We start from the raw sequence: 16,542 nt of genomic DNA on the forward strand, positions 1-16,542 counted from the left end.
CGGGCTCTCGGGACTGGCCGACGCGCGTTCCTACATTAGCTCGTTGCCAGTATTTTCTATTGCATTGATGGTAATGTAAAGTGGTGTGTTTGCGGATTCAGCATACTCCCGGAACAGGAAGTTACTGGAAGCTGTGTCTCCAACATTTACAAACAAAACAGCTCCACGTGTCAGAGCTGTCACTTTCGTTTGCGAAGACCTAACCCTTGACGCGTTCCCGTTTCTGATTCGTGAATCCTGAAGTCCTGCCCACTGCTCGGTGTGTGTGATTGGTTACTGTCTCCGGGTCCCGTGGGCACTGTTGTCCACCGTCTGTAATCACGTGGGTGCTTTACCCAATCCTGTCCGAGTTCCTGCTTTTGAGCCAATGAGTGAGGAGCGGGGTCGGCGCGTGGCCTCCCGGGCCGGATGTCCGCGCGCGCCGCCTCCGAACTGCGGGTTGTCCGCTGGCGGTTGGAGCCGCGAACATGGGAGTGCGGTCATTTGAAGCGTTTCTTCACCACCAACCCTCCATCCCTCTGAGCGAGTGAGTGAGCCGGCCAGGCCATGGCTGACTCCCGGGGGCTCCGAGCCCCCCTCTTGTTAGTTGTCCTGTTGCTGGCAGTAAGGCAGGTGAGTGAGCCCGAAGGGGCGGAGACCCTTGTAATGGCCGGAAATCTCTGACCGAAGCTGGAGGTCGGCTCCGAGGGGCTTCCCGAACTGTGTGGGCATTGGCATTGGAGGGCGGGAGTTTGGCATTTTATTTTTTGCCTTGCGTCTTTGGCGGTCTTGATAACAGAATGAACCATGAGCAGGAATCTGTAGACTGCAATTATGTTGTGTAGGGTATTGCGATGGATTAATGCGCCCTTACTAATTCTTCCTGCTTGTTACTGTAGGTCAGCAAAGCGACTGTCAGTTGTCCTTATTGAATGTTTTGGGACGAAACACAACATTTAACTGTGAAAGCACGACTGTTACTAAAAATAGCAGATATTAAAAAGACAACTACTGGGACAGATTTCCACATATAAATGATTACAAGCTTGCCACATTGCTGAATTGACCAACTGCGTTTCAGCCTCATTTTTGCAAGGGAATTTTTATTTGAATATCTGAAACTCGTTTGTCGCTTATTCTGATTCGTTCAGTATATCAAGTCGGAGAGCCACTGCTCAGGAACTTGGTTGAAAGTGGCTGACGGAAGAGGGGGTGTAGGATGTTGGTCTGTCCAGACTCGGGCTTTTGCGTGGCAGAGGAGCAGGCTGAATGATGCTGACCTAGGTCAGTATCCAGTACATGGCCAAAGCTATCCATCGCCTCATGGCAGTACATCTGCGACTATGACTCCAGTTCACGGCCCGAGAATGCACTGAATTGAGGTGGCTCAAATTTGTCGTGGGTTTCTAGATGTACCGAACCCGTCTATGTTGACCACTGAGAGACCATCCTGCGTCTGATCTTGCATCCCATAATTTGGCTGTGGAAAATTAGGTTTGTGCATTTTTAAAACAGCGCAAAGTGTATTTTTTCCTACGGGCTGTGCTGTTGCACCTATCCACCCAGATGTGCCTACCTTATAGCAACAAGATCCCGATTGGATAAATCTTTCAATCTGGGGTGGAGAGTGTTGCATGTTGGAGTTTCAGCAGACACTTAAGTCAGTACACAGTGTGCCAGGCCATGTGTAAGGGTCTGCATGCTGTATATTTTTTAAGGTATGTTTATCAGAGGGGTTAACAATTATTTTCCTTTGGTTTTGACACCAGCATGGTGATGCTATAAGTTGTATTTGAAGCACTAGTTGTGGTGCTACATTCAGATGTAGCTTTGTTGATGGAAGATTTTTTTTGTGGCCTGGAGAAAAACTTTTGAAGTTTTAAATTTGAATGTCTTTGTTTGCGGTCTTTTTTGATGGGCTGCTTTAAAAATTTTTCTTGCACTTCAACTCCATGCTCCTGATTTGGTGGGGCAGACATATCAGAACAACTCATGGGCTCCAAGGTCTGCTGTGAATTTCACTGTTTGTTCATTTTTCTTAGATGCACTCTGTCCAGAGATACATGAACTTGAATAGGATAGTGCAGAGGGTATTTGGTGTACTTTCCTTTTTATTGGTTGAAGCGTTGAGTATAGGAATTAGGAGATAATGTTATGGCTGTACAGGACGTTGATTGGGCCAGTTTTGAAATAGTGTATGCAATTTCTCTTCTTTCTCTCTCTCTTCCCCCCCACCCCCCCCCCCTGCCCAGAGGAAAGATATTGTGACCCTTGAAAGGGTTCAGATAAGATTTACAAGGATGTTGTCAGGGTTGGAGGATTTGAGCTATAGGGATAGGCTGGGGCTGGTTTCCCTGGAGCGTAAGAGGCTGTAGGGTGACCTTTTATAGAGGTTTATAAAATCGTGAAGGGCCTGAATAGTCTTTTCCCCAGGGTGGGGAAGTCCAGAATGAGAAGACCTTGGTTTAGGGTGAGAGGGGAAAGATTTAAGAGACACCTTTTTCACACAGCAGGTGATGTGTGTATGGCACGAGCTGCCAGAGGAAGTGATGGATGCTGGTACAATTACAACATTGAAAAGCCATCTGGATGTATGAATAGGAAGGATTTGGAGGGATAAGGGCCAAATGCTGGCAAATGAGATGAGATTAGTTCAGGATATCTGGTGGGCAATTTCTGCATCCATGTTGTACAGTTCAGACTCTATGGCTTGCCAGTGTGGCCATCAAAGGGCAATTGCTATGGGAACTGACTGTCTGCTCTTCTTACGTGGTTGCATCTGCGCTGGAGTATCCATGGACAGGGAGATTATGTTCGCTTATACAGTGAAGGTCCAAGGGTACTGCAGGGTTAAGGTTGATCACCGTGGTAATTACCTTTTTTACTACAAACGATTTTCCTTTAAGTTACAGTTGACCTTTTGGTTTTTGTTAGTGCTCCACTGGGCTGTCTAAATCACTTTTGAGTAGTGTGTTTTGGGGCGAGGACCTTTTTGAATGAAAGCTTTTTGTGTGCACTAGATTGAATGCTCTTGTCACATGACTGCAGCAGGATATGCGTGTAGGATAAAAAGAATTTGAAGTTGCTGTTTTGTCTCCATACTACTGGTTGCTTCTCTGAATTTTCGGCATTTATTTTGTATCTGGTACAAGTTGGTTGTGGCAAACTGGTAATGAGCAACTGATTTGTACAAAAAGAAAAATGACTTCTATTCTCGATCATGCTGGGCTTGGGAATGGAATTATTGTAAAAATGTCTGACTAAAGTGTTGTAATTGGAAGTGGTGATTTAATTGCAAAATTAAAATTTACTAAATCTCACTGATTCAAGATTTACAGTAAATAAATTTGAAATGTTTGATTTACAGTGCAAACTAGTATTTTGAAGGAATCATAAGTTTTCCTTTAACTCATTACAAGCCATAGGTACTGACTGTTGTGTAATGGATGTAAGTTTGCTTGCTGAGCTGGAAGGTTCATTTTCAGATGTTTCATCACTGTACTAGGTAACTTCATCAGTGAGTCTGTAATGAAGCACTTGGGATATGGCCCACCTTTTATGTTTAGGTTTCCTTGGGTTGGTGATGTCATTTCCTGTTCTGATTCTGTCTACACCTGAAACCATACAAGACTCCCTCACTTACGTTGCAATACATTCACATTTTTCATGTTACAATACTGAAAGTAAGGTTTGAGTAATCTGACTCTCATAGAAATGGCTAAAACACTTCATATGTTCTGATTGAACTCCTCCCATCTTGCCCGAGGCTTATGTTGAATTCATCCCTGTACATTGCTATTTCCTTTCCCATAAATCCCAATCAATACCTACTTAGAATTTTTAACTTTGAAGTGCAGTGGCCCCTACCTCTGAGCCAGGTGGCCTGAGTTCAAATCCTATTTGCTCTAGCGGTATGTAATAACATCTCTGAACAGGTTACTGAGAAAATATTGACATTGTGTGCATCATTACTGCTGTTGGGTTTGTCATATCCATTATTCCTTGAGATCTATACTATGTATTTTATGTTCCAAATCCATTCCAAGCCCGCCTCATCTCCTCTTATCCTTGCAGCATCATTATTATGGATCATCATTATCATCTAGGAAAAGGCATTCAGCCACTCGAGTAGATTCTGTTGTTCAGTGGGATAATGGCTGATCTGTGCCCTAAAGTCATCCATCTACATTGTTGCATATTCTTTAATATCAAAAATTTTAGTCAATCCTAGCTTTAATTTTTACTTGAGCAAACATATTGTACTTTTTCAAAAGTTTCACATTTACATTACATTACATGTTGGGCCAAAGGGCCTGTTTCCACACTAAGTCCACACCGACCCGCTTAAGCGCAATACACCCAGACCCATTCCCCTACATTTACCCCTTAACCTAACACTACGGGCAATTTAGCATGGCCAATTCACCTAACCTGCACATTTTTGGACTGTGGGAGGAAACCGGAGCACCTGGAGGAAACCCACGCAGACATGGGGAGAATGTGCAAACTCCACACAGTTTCCTCAAACCTTGTTGTGAAGTTCAATTAAAATTGACCCACAGCAAAATCTTTAGAGTTAAACAAAGTGGGATTTGTTACTGCATTCAAAAAATTGATGGGAATGCCTTGTGACAAACATTCACATACACTTGATTCTCATTCTAAGGTTGTCTTCTTTATCCTAGACACATTTACTCAAAAAAATTATATCATCCTTTTCAAGCCCTAAAAGCCTAATCAAGTTTATTCCTTACTCTTCTGTATTTCCGGCAACATAAGTCTAGCCATATAACCCTCTTGGAGCCTGATTCTATTCTACAGTGCCCTCCTTTGAGGCCAAATATATCCTTTTCCAATGGGCCTAGAACTTCATACTGTATGTCAGATGTGATCTGTGTAGGGCTCCATATAATTACTAATACTTTCAACTTTTTATAATTTAGTCTGTGACATGGAAAGGCTTACACTCCTTTTGTTTTGATTTTTTTTAAAGCATGTATAAATCATTAACAGAGGAGGAGATTATTTTGTCCATGTTAGTGCTAGCCAAAAAAAAAATCTGTCTAGCCTGATCTCACATGCCAGCTCTTGCTGTTGCACTGTGCACACTGTAGCAATTTGAATGCTTATGCAACAATTTTTAAAGTACAATGAGATTTTTCTCATGGCTATCTTTTTAGATTGTTCCAGGTTCCTCACTATGCTTTGGGTTTTAAAAAAAAAATTAAACGCCCCTCTGATCCCTTTCTTGACTACTTCACCTCATGTCCCCTGTTTATTGAACTTTCTAAAGGAAATAGATCGTTCCTATTTACTCTGCCTGGGCCTGTCAAATTCATACACTTGGAAGAATTATTTCATCAGCTTCTACTTCATAGAAAGCAAACCTAGTCTAATCCAATTTTTTTTTTCTCAACCGTATCTGTGCATCTCAGTTTTGTAGACTTCTGTTAAGTCTGCCCTCGGCCCAGTATTTTGCATTGGTGTTTACTGTGGAGAAGGATACGAAAGATATAAAATGTGGGGAAATAGATGGTGGCATCTTGAAAAATGTCCATGTTACAGAGGAAGTGGTACTGGGTGTCTTGACACGCACAAAAGTGGATAAATCCCCAGAACCTGATCAGGTGTACCATAGAACTCTGCGGGAAACTAGGGAAGTGATTGCTTGGCCCCTTGCTGAGATATTTGTATCATTGATAGTCACAATTGAGATGCTGGAAGACTGGAGATTAGCTAAAGTAGTACCACTATTTAAAGTGGTAAGTAAAAACCAGAGAGCTATAAACCAGTGAGCCTGACTTTGGTTGTGGGCAAGTTGTTCGAGGGAATCCTGAGGGACAAGCTTTACATGTAAGGACTAATTAGGGTTGGTCAGCATAGCCTTGTACATGGGAAATCATGCCTTATGAACTTAATTGAGGTTTTTGAAGAAGTAATAAAGAGGATTGAGGGCAGAACAGTGGATGTTATCCTTATGGACCTCAGTAAGACATTTGACAAGGTTCCCCATGGGAGCAAGGTTCGATCTCATGGAATACAGGGAGAACTAGCAAATGGGATATAGAACTGGCTCAAAGATAGAAGACAGGGTGGTGGTGGAGGGTTGTTTTTTCAGAGTGGAGCCCTGTGACCAGTGGAGTGCCACAAGGATCAGTGCTGGGCCCACTACTTTTCATCATGTAAACCCTGTCATGTAAATAGTGGTACCATGTTAGCCAACCTCCAATCCTCCATCATCTCTCCTGTGACTATCAATGATACAAGTATCTCAGCAAATTGCCCCTTGGGTCTCTTTTTATATCTTTTCCCCCCTCACCCTAAACCTATGTGTCTAATTCTGGACACCCCAAGGAGAAGTCTGCTTATCCTATCCACGCCTCATGATTTTATAAACCTCAAAGGTCACCCCACTGTCTCAGACGCTCCAGGGAAAACAATCCTAGCCTATTCAACCTCTCCCGGCAATGTCCTTGTAAATCCTTTCTGAACCCTTTTCAAGTTTCACAACAGCTTTCCGATAAGAAGGAGACCAGAATTGCACGCAATATTCCAACAGTGGCCTAACCAGTGACCCGTACAGCTGCAACATGACCTCCCAACACCTGTACTCAATACTCAGACCTATAAAGGAAAGCATACCAAATGCTGTCTTCACTATCCTATTTATCTGTGATTCTGCTTTCAAGGAGCTATGAAACTGCACTCCAAGGTCTCTTTGCTCAGCAACACTCCCTAGGACCTTACCATTAAGTGTATAAGTCCTGCTAAGATTTGCTTTCCCAAAATGCAGCACCTCGCATTTATCTGAATTTAAACTCCATCTGCCACCTCTTCGCCCATTGGCTCATCTGATCAAGATCCCGTTGTAATCAGAGGTAACCTCCTTCGCTGTCTGTACACCATCAATTTTGGTGTATTCTGCAGACTTACTTACTTACTAACTATACCACTTAAGCTCACATCCACATTATTTATATAAATGATGAAAAGTAGTGGACTCCGCACCGATCCTTGTGGCACTCCATTGATCACAGGGCTCTATTCTGAAAAACAACTCTCCACCACCACCCTCTTCTACTTTTGAGCCAGTTCTGTATCCAATTGGTTAGTTATCCCTGTATTCCATGAGATCAAACCTCACGAACCAGTCTCCCATGGGAAACCTTGTGGAAAGCCTTAGTGAAGTCCATATAGGTCATGTCTACTGCTCTGCCCTTATCAATCCTGAGTTTTTTGATGCAACAATCAAGTTTGTGAGACATGGTTTTCCATGCATAAAGCCAAGTTGACTATCCCTAATCAATCCTTGCCTTTCCAAATACATTTACATCCTGTCCCTCCGGATTCCCTCTAACAACTTGTCCACCACCGACGCCAGGCTCCACAGTGTTTCCACAGTAAACACTGATGCAAAATACTCACTTAGTATCTCCCCATCTCCTGCGGCTCCATACAAAGCCTGCCTTGCTGATCTTTCAGGGGCCCTGTTCTCTCCCTAGTTACCCTTTTGTCCTTAATGTATTTCTAAAAACCTTTTAGATTCCCATTAACTCTATTTGCCAAAGCTATCTCACTTCCCCTTTTTGCCCTCCTGATTTCCTCCTTAAGTATATTCCTACTGCCTTTTACTCTAAGGATTCACTTGATCTATCCTGTCTATATCTGATATATGCTTTCTTTTTCTTAACCAAACCCTCAATTTCTTTAGTCATCCAGCATTCTCTATACATATCAGCCTTTCATCTCACCCTAACAGGAATATATTCTCTCTGCACACTCATTCTCATTTCTGAAGGTTTCCCGTTTTCCAGCCATCCCTTTACCTGCGAATGTCTGCCCCCAATCAGCTTTTGAAAGTTCATGCCTAATAGCATTCAAATTGGCCATTCTGCAATTTAGACCTTCAACTTTTAGATCTAGTCTATATTTTTCCATCGCTATTTTTAAAACTAGTAGAATTATGGTCGTTGGTCCCAAAATGTGCCCCCACTGACACCTCAGTCACCTGCCCTGCCTTATTTCCCAAGAGTAAGTCAAGTTCTGTATCTTCTCTAGTAGGTACATCTACATACTGAATCTGAAAATTTTCTTGTACACACTTAACAAATTTCTCTCCATCTAAGCTTTGGAGAGGGTGCAGAGAAGATTTACCAGGATGTTGCCTGGAATGGAGAGTAGGTCATACGAGGATAGGTTGAGAGTTCTCGGCCTTTTCTCGTTGGAACGGCGAAGGATGAGGGGTGACTTGATAGAGGTTTATAAGATGATCAGAGGAATAGATAGAGTAGACAGTCAGAAGCTTTTTCCCCGGGTACAACAGAGTGTTACAAGGGGACATAAATTTAAGGTGAAGGGTGGAAGGTATAGGGGAGATGTCAGGGGTGGGTTCTTCACCCAGAGAGTGGTGGGGGCATGGAATGCGCTGCCCGTGGGAGTGGTAGAGTCAGATTCATTGGCGACCTTTAAGCGGCATTTGGATAGGTACATGGATGGGTGCTTAATCTAGGATAGAAGTTCGGCACAACATCGTGGGCCGAAGGGCCTGTTCTGTGCTGTATTGTTCTATGTTCTATGTTCTATGTTCTAAACCCTTAACACTATGGCAGTCCCAGTCTATGTTTGGAAAGTTAAAATCCCCTACCATGACCACCCTATTATTCTGAAAGGAAAGCATATCCTTATCGGGCAGAGCATTGAGTATAGGAGTTGGGAGGTCATATTGTGGCTTTACAGAACATTGGTTAGTCCACTTTTGGAATATTGGGTGTAGTTCTGGTCTCCTTCCTATTGGAAGGCTGTTGTGAAACTTTGAAAGGGTTCAGAAAGGATTTACAAGGATGTTGCCAGGGTAGGAGGCTTTAAGCTATCGGCTGGGGCTGTTTTCCCTAGAGTGTCAAGAGGTTGAGGGGGGACTTTATAGTGGTTTATAAAATCATAACTGGCACGGATACTATAAATAGACTTTTTTCCCCTGGGGTTGGGGAGTCCAGAACAAGAAGGCATAGGTTTAGGGTGAAGAGGAAAGATATGAGATCTAAGGGGCAATGTTTTCATGGAGTGGGTGGTGCATGTATTGAATTGGCTGCCATAGGAAGTGGAGGAGTTTGGTACAATTGCAAAATTTAAAAGGCATTTGGATAGGTATATAAATAGGAGGGGTTTAGAGGGATATGGGCCAAGTGCTGGCAAATGGGACTAGATTACGTTAAAATATTTGGTCAGCATGGGCTAGTTGGACCAAAGGGCCTGTTTCCGTGCTGTACATCTCCTGACTCTGCCAATCTAGAGGAAACAACTCAACCTTTTCTTGCCTCTCCTTATAGCTCGCACTGTCTAATCCAGGCAGCATCCTGGTGAACCTCTTCCACACTCTTTCCAAAGCCTCCATGTAATATAGAGACCAGAATGATAAGTGTAGTCTCACTTTTGATTTTTCAAGTGTCTGAGATCTGGGATGTCATCACACACTTAGCCTTGCTAAAATCCAGGTAGATCACATCAAATGTGTTACCCTCTTCAACCTATTTGGTACCTTCGCAAAACTTTCAATCAAGCTAGTTAGAGAGAACCTTCCTTGAAAGACATCAATCTGATCGTATTCCATCACCTGTGCCTTTCTAGGTGACTATTTTTTTTTGTGCTACCTGTTAGAACTTTCTTTTCCAAACACACTTCCTAATAACCTTCCCATCAGAAGTTGGGATGATTGGCTTATAATTACTGTAGTCGTCCCTACTTAAGCAGTGGTGCAAAGTTAGTCTTCCAGCTTCAGCTGTAGCCACTACAGATTGGGAAATGATGGTCAGGGCCTCTAAGTCTTTCCTTTGCTTCTCTTAGCAGCTAGGATATACATAATTATATCTGGAGATCCACTTTTAAGTTGTAAACAGCTTAATAATTATGCTTGTACAATGTGTATCTTAACAATATTTCAGAAGTGCAGTATCAGCATTGCTCCCATCTTTTATGAAAACAGCTGTGAAATATTTGAGCAGTTGTCATATCATCTGACTCCACAAGTCTCATTTTTGGTCTCCAATGAGACTTACTTAGTAATCCTGTTGCTGTTTAGGCATTTATAAAACTACTTTAGATTTTCCTCCATTTTATCTGCTAATCTTTTACTCATTCTCTGCTTTCTTAATTTGTACTTTTCAATTTCACCTGCAGTTTCCATACTTTAGATTTTCTATAATAAACTATTGCCATCCAACAAAAACTTCTGTTCCTATGCTCATTTAACTAAACTATGATCGCTACCACTAAAATGCCCCTGCTTTAAATTTGCAAGTATTTTAAACTGAGGAGGCTGAAATAAACTCTAAGCAGATGTAGGTTGGTGAATTTTCAGTGACAACTGAAATTTAATGTTATAAAGTATTAAATTATAGTTGGAAGAATGAGGAGAGACAATATAAATAAAAGGGACGCTTCTAGAGGGGTGTAGGAACAGGAAGATCTTGGGACATTTGTGTACCAGTTGTTGAAGGTAATACAGCAACTTGAGGTGGTTAATGAGATACATTGTATGGCTTCTGATTTTTCAAAAATCTGGTAGTCAATGCCTTCTCCCTCTGCCTGCCCAATATTCTTAAATTGTGTTGTGCTCACCTCTGGAAATGTGATATCTCTGTAGCCCTAACCTTGCAGATGCACCAGGATGATGATAGCTGCAGAACAGACTCAAATCTGGAGCTCCTGCTTCTCCAGCTGATTACATGTCCTGTACCATCACAGATGCAGGAAATGAGAAATGCTGTGGAATTAGCATGTGCTACAGGATGTGCATTCAACAGGTGTGAAGTCTTTCCAGATTCCACTTATTAGATGACTAAACTTGCCACAGACTTGCTTAGTCCTAAGCTTTTTCAAACCTAGTAAATTTAAGACTTGTCAACACAAAACTTCATATGCTATGAGCTAAATTATTTAACTCACTGCCAACCTGCAGTGAAAATGATAAAATAAATTAAGACCAACCATCTACCTTTGGCCTTGTGACATCAGTGAATAAAAATGTTAAGGAATGAATATAGGGTGTCTCTGCTCCTTTTGTTGTCACAGTTCAGGCTTGTGCTGTTATCTGTCCATTAAATTTGTGGTCTATGTATATTGACTCCTAAATGTCTACCTATTTATGTCTCAGTGGGAATCCTGCTGGATATCAAGCCACATTATTCCTGGAATAATCACAGAAGTTAATTTTTTTTGAATGACATGCACAGAATCCTCCGATTTACCTGTGGTTTATAACCAGGTTGGCATAAAACAGACCAGGTTCCTATACTTACCAGGAGTTACTATTACAAATAGCCTAGCTACAGATTAACAATTAGTGATTTTTGAGAAGATTTGTAGCTCAGGTTGCTAAGTCTGTAAGTTAGCTTGCTGAACTTGAAGGTTTGTCAGAAGTTGTGTTTTTTTTGTTCTTGCATGGTATCTTGTAAATGACATTTAGTTTTGCTGGTGCTATCTAATGGATCCTGTAGGTTCATTAGTTGCTGTTTAATTTTGTTGGTAGGTTTGTGGGCTACCATGATGTCAAGGTAAAAATATGGAAGTCATTTCTGATATGCCTTTATAAGGTACAGTGGCTATAGTTCTTGGTTGCGTTGTCTGCTTGTTTGGGTTTGTTTCTGAGGAATAGATGGATTGTGTTTATTGGGTGCCTGTTTCTCTTAAACGTATGGATATTTTTCTTTTGTAGTTCTTGGTTCTGAAGATTGCTTCGGAAGTAAAGTATTTGGTCCATGTTGTTTTTCTGTAGGTGCTGGTTTGGAGCTGTCTGTTAACTGTACGTTTAACTGTGACGTCGAGGAATGGGAGTCAGGATATTGTTGATGGTGTTGTGTGTTTCCTCTAATTTGTTCTGTTTTGTGCTGAAGGTGTCATCTACGTAGCAAACCCAAAGTTTGGGTTGGGTAGATGGGAGGGCAGCTTGTTCAAGTCTCTGCATTACTGCTATGGCTATGAGCATATGAACAGAAAAACAACACATGTGGACCCAATACCTAATTTCAGAAGCAATCACACCAACACCCACAAACTGAGCTGCATTAAGACATTGTTCAACAAGCTACATCGTACTGCGGTACCCAAGAACTACAAAAAGCAGAAGAAAAATCTATACAACGTTTTCAAGAAAAACGGGCACCCAATAAACACAATCTGTTTATTTCTACAAACCCACTTTTTTTTAACAGATATTTTTATTAGAAATTTAACATTTTTACAAGTTTACAAAAATAAACAAAACAATAGCCAAAATTTAACAAAAGAAAAAAAAACTGAACAAGGAAAAAAAACCCTCAACTTTCTACTAATCTAACCTACAACTAACCAGAGTGTATATTTAAGTCTCTTACATGCTTGGAATGTGTTAACATCAAATGTAATAAAACCCGTATTCGTGCGGGATTCCTCCTAAGGAGCCCCGGACCAGCCAGGTTTGTAATCTCAATTAAATAAAAGCCCTTGTTAGGATAGCCGAAATATCTGTATTTATGTAATTAAAGAAGGGCTGCCATATTTTATAAAATAATTCAGTCTTTTGGTGCACCATATTTGTAAGGAAGTCAAGGGGAATACATTCCATAATTAATTTGTACCAATTTGAAAGTCCAGGGGGCCCTCAGCCACCCAGTTCACCAAAATATTTTTCCTTGCGCAGAAAGAGAGAATAGAAAATAGTCTCTTCCCGTACATGTCCAGGGAGGGAAAGTTCGAAAAGCCCAAAAGGAGAGATACAGGGTCCACTTTAATTTCCGTTCCTAAAATTTCTGTCAGGGTACTTGCTACTTTAGTCCAATATCTACGGATCTTATGACAGGTCCATAAGCAATGTACAAGAGTCCCCACCTCTATTTTGGATTTGGGACACATTGGAGATGCTCTTGCCTTAAATTTTGCCAATCGAACCAGTGCTATATGAGCCCTATGAAGTATCTTCAGCTGGATAGCCTGGGTTCTGTTACAGATAGTAATTCTTCTAGCATTTTCCCAAATATCATTCCACGTTTCCATAGAGATTTCTAGTCCCAAATCCTGATCCCATGTTTTAAGCAGATTGTCCATATCTCCCGATACTTCTTCATGTAGTAAATGATAAATAGTGCTGATGGAAGATACCCCCCACTGGTCGTAGAACATTACATTCTCTATCTCATTTATAAAGACTATCTAATAACGTAATCTTCTTCTGTATATAATCTCGAATTTGGAAGTATCGAAAGAGGTCTCTATTAGGTAATCCAAATTTCTGACGCAGCTGTTCAAAAGACATCAGGACCCCATCTTTAAATAGGTCCCCTAGACATGAGATACCCCTGGATCTCCAGAGTGGCGTCTGTAAACTCCGGTTGGAATCCCCATGCTCCCACTTTCGGTGCATAGGGGGATGTTTTATATGAATTACCCTCATTTTGCCGCATTATATTCCAAGCCTTAATTGTGTTTAGTATTATAGGGTTTTTACATTGATCTGTAATGATTTTCCTCTTGTCTGAAAATAAGAGGTTAATAAGTGGGTATTTTACTTGAGAAGCCTCGATGTCCAACCAGATTGATTGTGAATCAGACAAGACCCAATCAGCTATGTAACTTAATAGGGAACTTCCCAGATTTTAGGAAATATCAGTTAAGTCCAGTCCTCCCCTTGTCTGAGGAAGCTGTAGCTTCTTCAGCTTAATGAGGGGCCGTCTATGATTCCCGATAAAGGAACCCAGCCAGCCATATAATTTACGTAGAGCCATCCTCAGCAGCATCACCGGAAGCATTCTCATAGAATATAGGAGGGCAGAACATTCATTTTAATTAGTGCTATAATACCCAACCAGGAAATTGGAAGGTCTCCCCATCGTTGGAGGTCCTGCCTTATCCTTTCCAGTAAATGCACAAAATTAGCCTTGTACAACTGACCAAATACTGGAGTAATAAAAAATACCTAAATATAAGAAGCCCTCCAGGGACTAATGAAAGGGAAAAAGGGATCCGTCTACTAAGTGGGGTGTCATAGCAAGGCCACCCATTGGCATAGCCTCTGATTTTGAAAAATTAATTTTATAGCTTGAGAATGCACTAAATGTATTAATAACTTGGATTAGGCGAGGTACGGACATCAGAAGATTACTGAGGAATAAAAGAACATCATCTGCATAAAGGGTAATTTTATGTTTACCTGTACCAATCCTCGGGGCTATTATATTAGGATCAGCTTGTATAGCTTCTGCTAGTGGTTCAATTATTAGCGTAAATAACAATAGCAAGAGAGGACATCCCTGACGGCAGCCCCTACCCACACCGAAGCTATCCGAACCTAATCCATTGGTAACCACAACTGCTTTGGGATCACTATACAATGTTGAGACCCATTTAGTAAACACCTGTCCAATGCCAAACCTTTCCAATGTGTAAAACAAATATGACCATTCAACCCTATCAAATGCCTTTTCCGCGTCTAATGAAACTACTACTCCTGGTATCTTTCCCTGATGACAGGCTTGAATCATATTCAAAACCCTTCTAATATTATTGGATGATCTGCGGCCCGTAATAAACCCCGTTTGATCCTCCTTTTATAATATGTGGCAGTACCCTTTCTAGTCTCAGTGCTAAAGTTTTAGAAAGGATTTTAAAATCTATATTTAGCAAGGATATTGGTCTATATGACGTACAATCTTCTGGATCCTTTCCTTTTTTAAGGATAAGAGAGATATTTGCCTCTTTCAGTGAAGGTGGGAGACCGCCCTGACTATATGCATAGTTATACATGTCCATAAGTGGACCAACCAATATTTCTGTAAATTCTTTATAGAATTCAGCTTGAAAACCATCTGGGCCCAGTGCCTTACTGCTCTGAAGTTGCCTAATTGCATCAAGTATTTCTTGGACTGTTAGAGGAGCATTTAAGACCGATACCTGTTCCGGAGTTAGGCCCGGAAAGGTCAAATTTTTTAAAAATGACTACATCCTCCTAGTCCTATCTTCACAATCCTGCGATTTATATAACTCAGAATAAAATTCTCTAAAGATCGCATTAATCTTTTTATGATCATGAGTCAAAATACCCGTACTTTCCTTGATAGACGTGATAGTCTGAGGGGCCTTCTTTTTCTTTGCGAGAAATGCTAAGTATCTACCCGGTTTGTTGCCATATTCATATAACCTTTGTTTTGTAAATAATATTTCTCTCTTAGCCGTTTGAGTAAGCGTAGTGTTTAGAGCTGTCCTAAGAGCCGTAATCCTTTGCAATTTAATAATAGAAGGTCTATCAGCGTATGCAGTTTCAGCTGCTTTTAAGCGAGCTTCGAGCAGATGCTGTTGTTCTCCCTTCAATTTTTTCTGGGTTGCTGAATAGGAGATGATCAAACCTCGCGTGTAAGCTTTGATGGTCTCCCACATCATGGATGGGTTGCTAGCCGTACCTGAATTAATTTCTAAAAAAAGTTTTAAATTCATGAGAGAAGTACTTTACAAATTTACTGTCTTTCATTAGGAAGGGGTCCATACACCAATGCTGAGGGGATGTCCCATTGTTCATCGCCTTAGTTTCCATATATACAGCAGCGTGGTCGGAAATTGCGATACTATCTATTTTACAGGATGATATGGAATTTTAAAAAATCAAGGGGGCAAAAAAATATCAATTCTGGTATGGCATTTATGTGGATTGGAATAAAAAGAAAAATCTCTGCCCTGGGGATGAAGACATCTCCATACATCTACTAATCCTAATTCTTTGTTCAGATCCACCAATTGTCTAGATCTGGGAGATACTCCTACAGTACTCTTGGGAATCCTATCTATTTCCGGATCCATAATACAATTATAGGGGGAGACTTTAATTGTATGACGGGCTCCAAAAGCCATCAATTTTGAAAAAGCTTCCGTTATAAATTTAAAAGGGTGTGCTGGGGAGCAGTACAAATTTAAAATCCCATATTCCTCTTTATTTATGAGGGCTTTGATCAAAATATATCATCCACATTCGTCTTTTATCTGATTTAGGATTTTGAAAGGGAAATTCCTCCGAACAAGAATAACAACTCCCCTGCTTTTTGAGCTAAAATAAGAAAAAAAGGCCTGATCAAATCCACCTTGTCGTAATTTCAAGTGTTCTTTATCCAACAGCTGTGTCTCCTGTAGGAGAGCTATATCGAATCTTTCTTTCTTAAGATTTGATAATATTTTCTTCCTTTTGACTGTCGAATTACTCCCCTTGACATTCCAGGTGCACCACTTAACCAACTGATCAACCATAATCATCTGGGCAAATCTGAGACCCCTCGGGAGGGGAAACCCTATCTAGAACATCCTGAGCATAGAGCATATAAAATTTACAAAAATAAAGGCTCTCTAATACACTCACAACAGTATAATAAAAAAACTATTTCTAAATAAAAAAAATATAAAACGTACCTAAGTGGAGATTTTCCCCCTTGTTCCCAGGGGGTGTCACTTCCTCTCCAAAAGTCCATCATATCCTCTCCCAACCAATGTCCCACCCTTGACCCAGGCGCTCCTCAATAAAATGAGGAGAATTCAGATATAATACAAAGCTAG

The 16,542-nt window shown here is 41.0% G+C and overlaps 1 protein-coding gene across 3 annotated transcripts in view; it reads left to right on the top strand.

Annotated features, from left to right (window-relative positions):
- Positions 1–401: 401 nt before the first annotated feature.
- Positions 402–16,542, top strand: part of ern2 (endoplasmic reticulum to nucleus signaling 2) — a 129,825-nt gene continuing 113,684 nt past the window's right edge. For all 3 annotated transcript variants that reach the window (XM_072559124.1, XM_072559125.1, XM_072559126.1), the window contains exon 1: positions 402–612. In XM_072559124.1, the coding sequence (XP_072415225.1) occupies positions 547–612 (66 nt within the window). In that variant the 5' untranslated portion in view covers positions 402–546. The remainder of the gene's footprint in view (positions 613–16,542) is intronic.

This window comes from Chiloscyllium punctatum, chromosome 40 (assembly GCF_047496795.1).
Source record: "Chiloscyllium punctatum isolate Juve2018m chromosome 40, sChiPun1.3, whole genome shotgun sequence".
In the NCBI taxonomy this organism is placed as follows: Eukaryota; Metazoa; Chordata; class Chondrichthyes; order Orectolobiformes; family Hemiscylliidae; genus Chiloscyllium; species Chiloscyllium punctatum.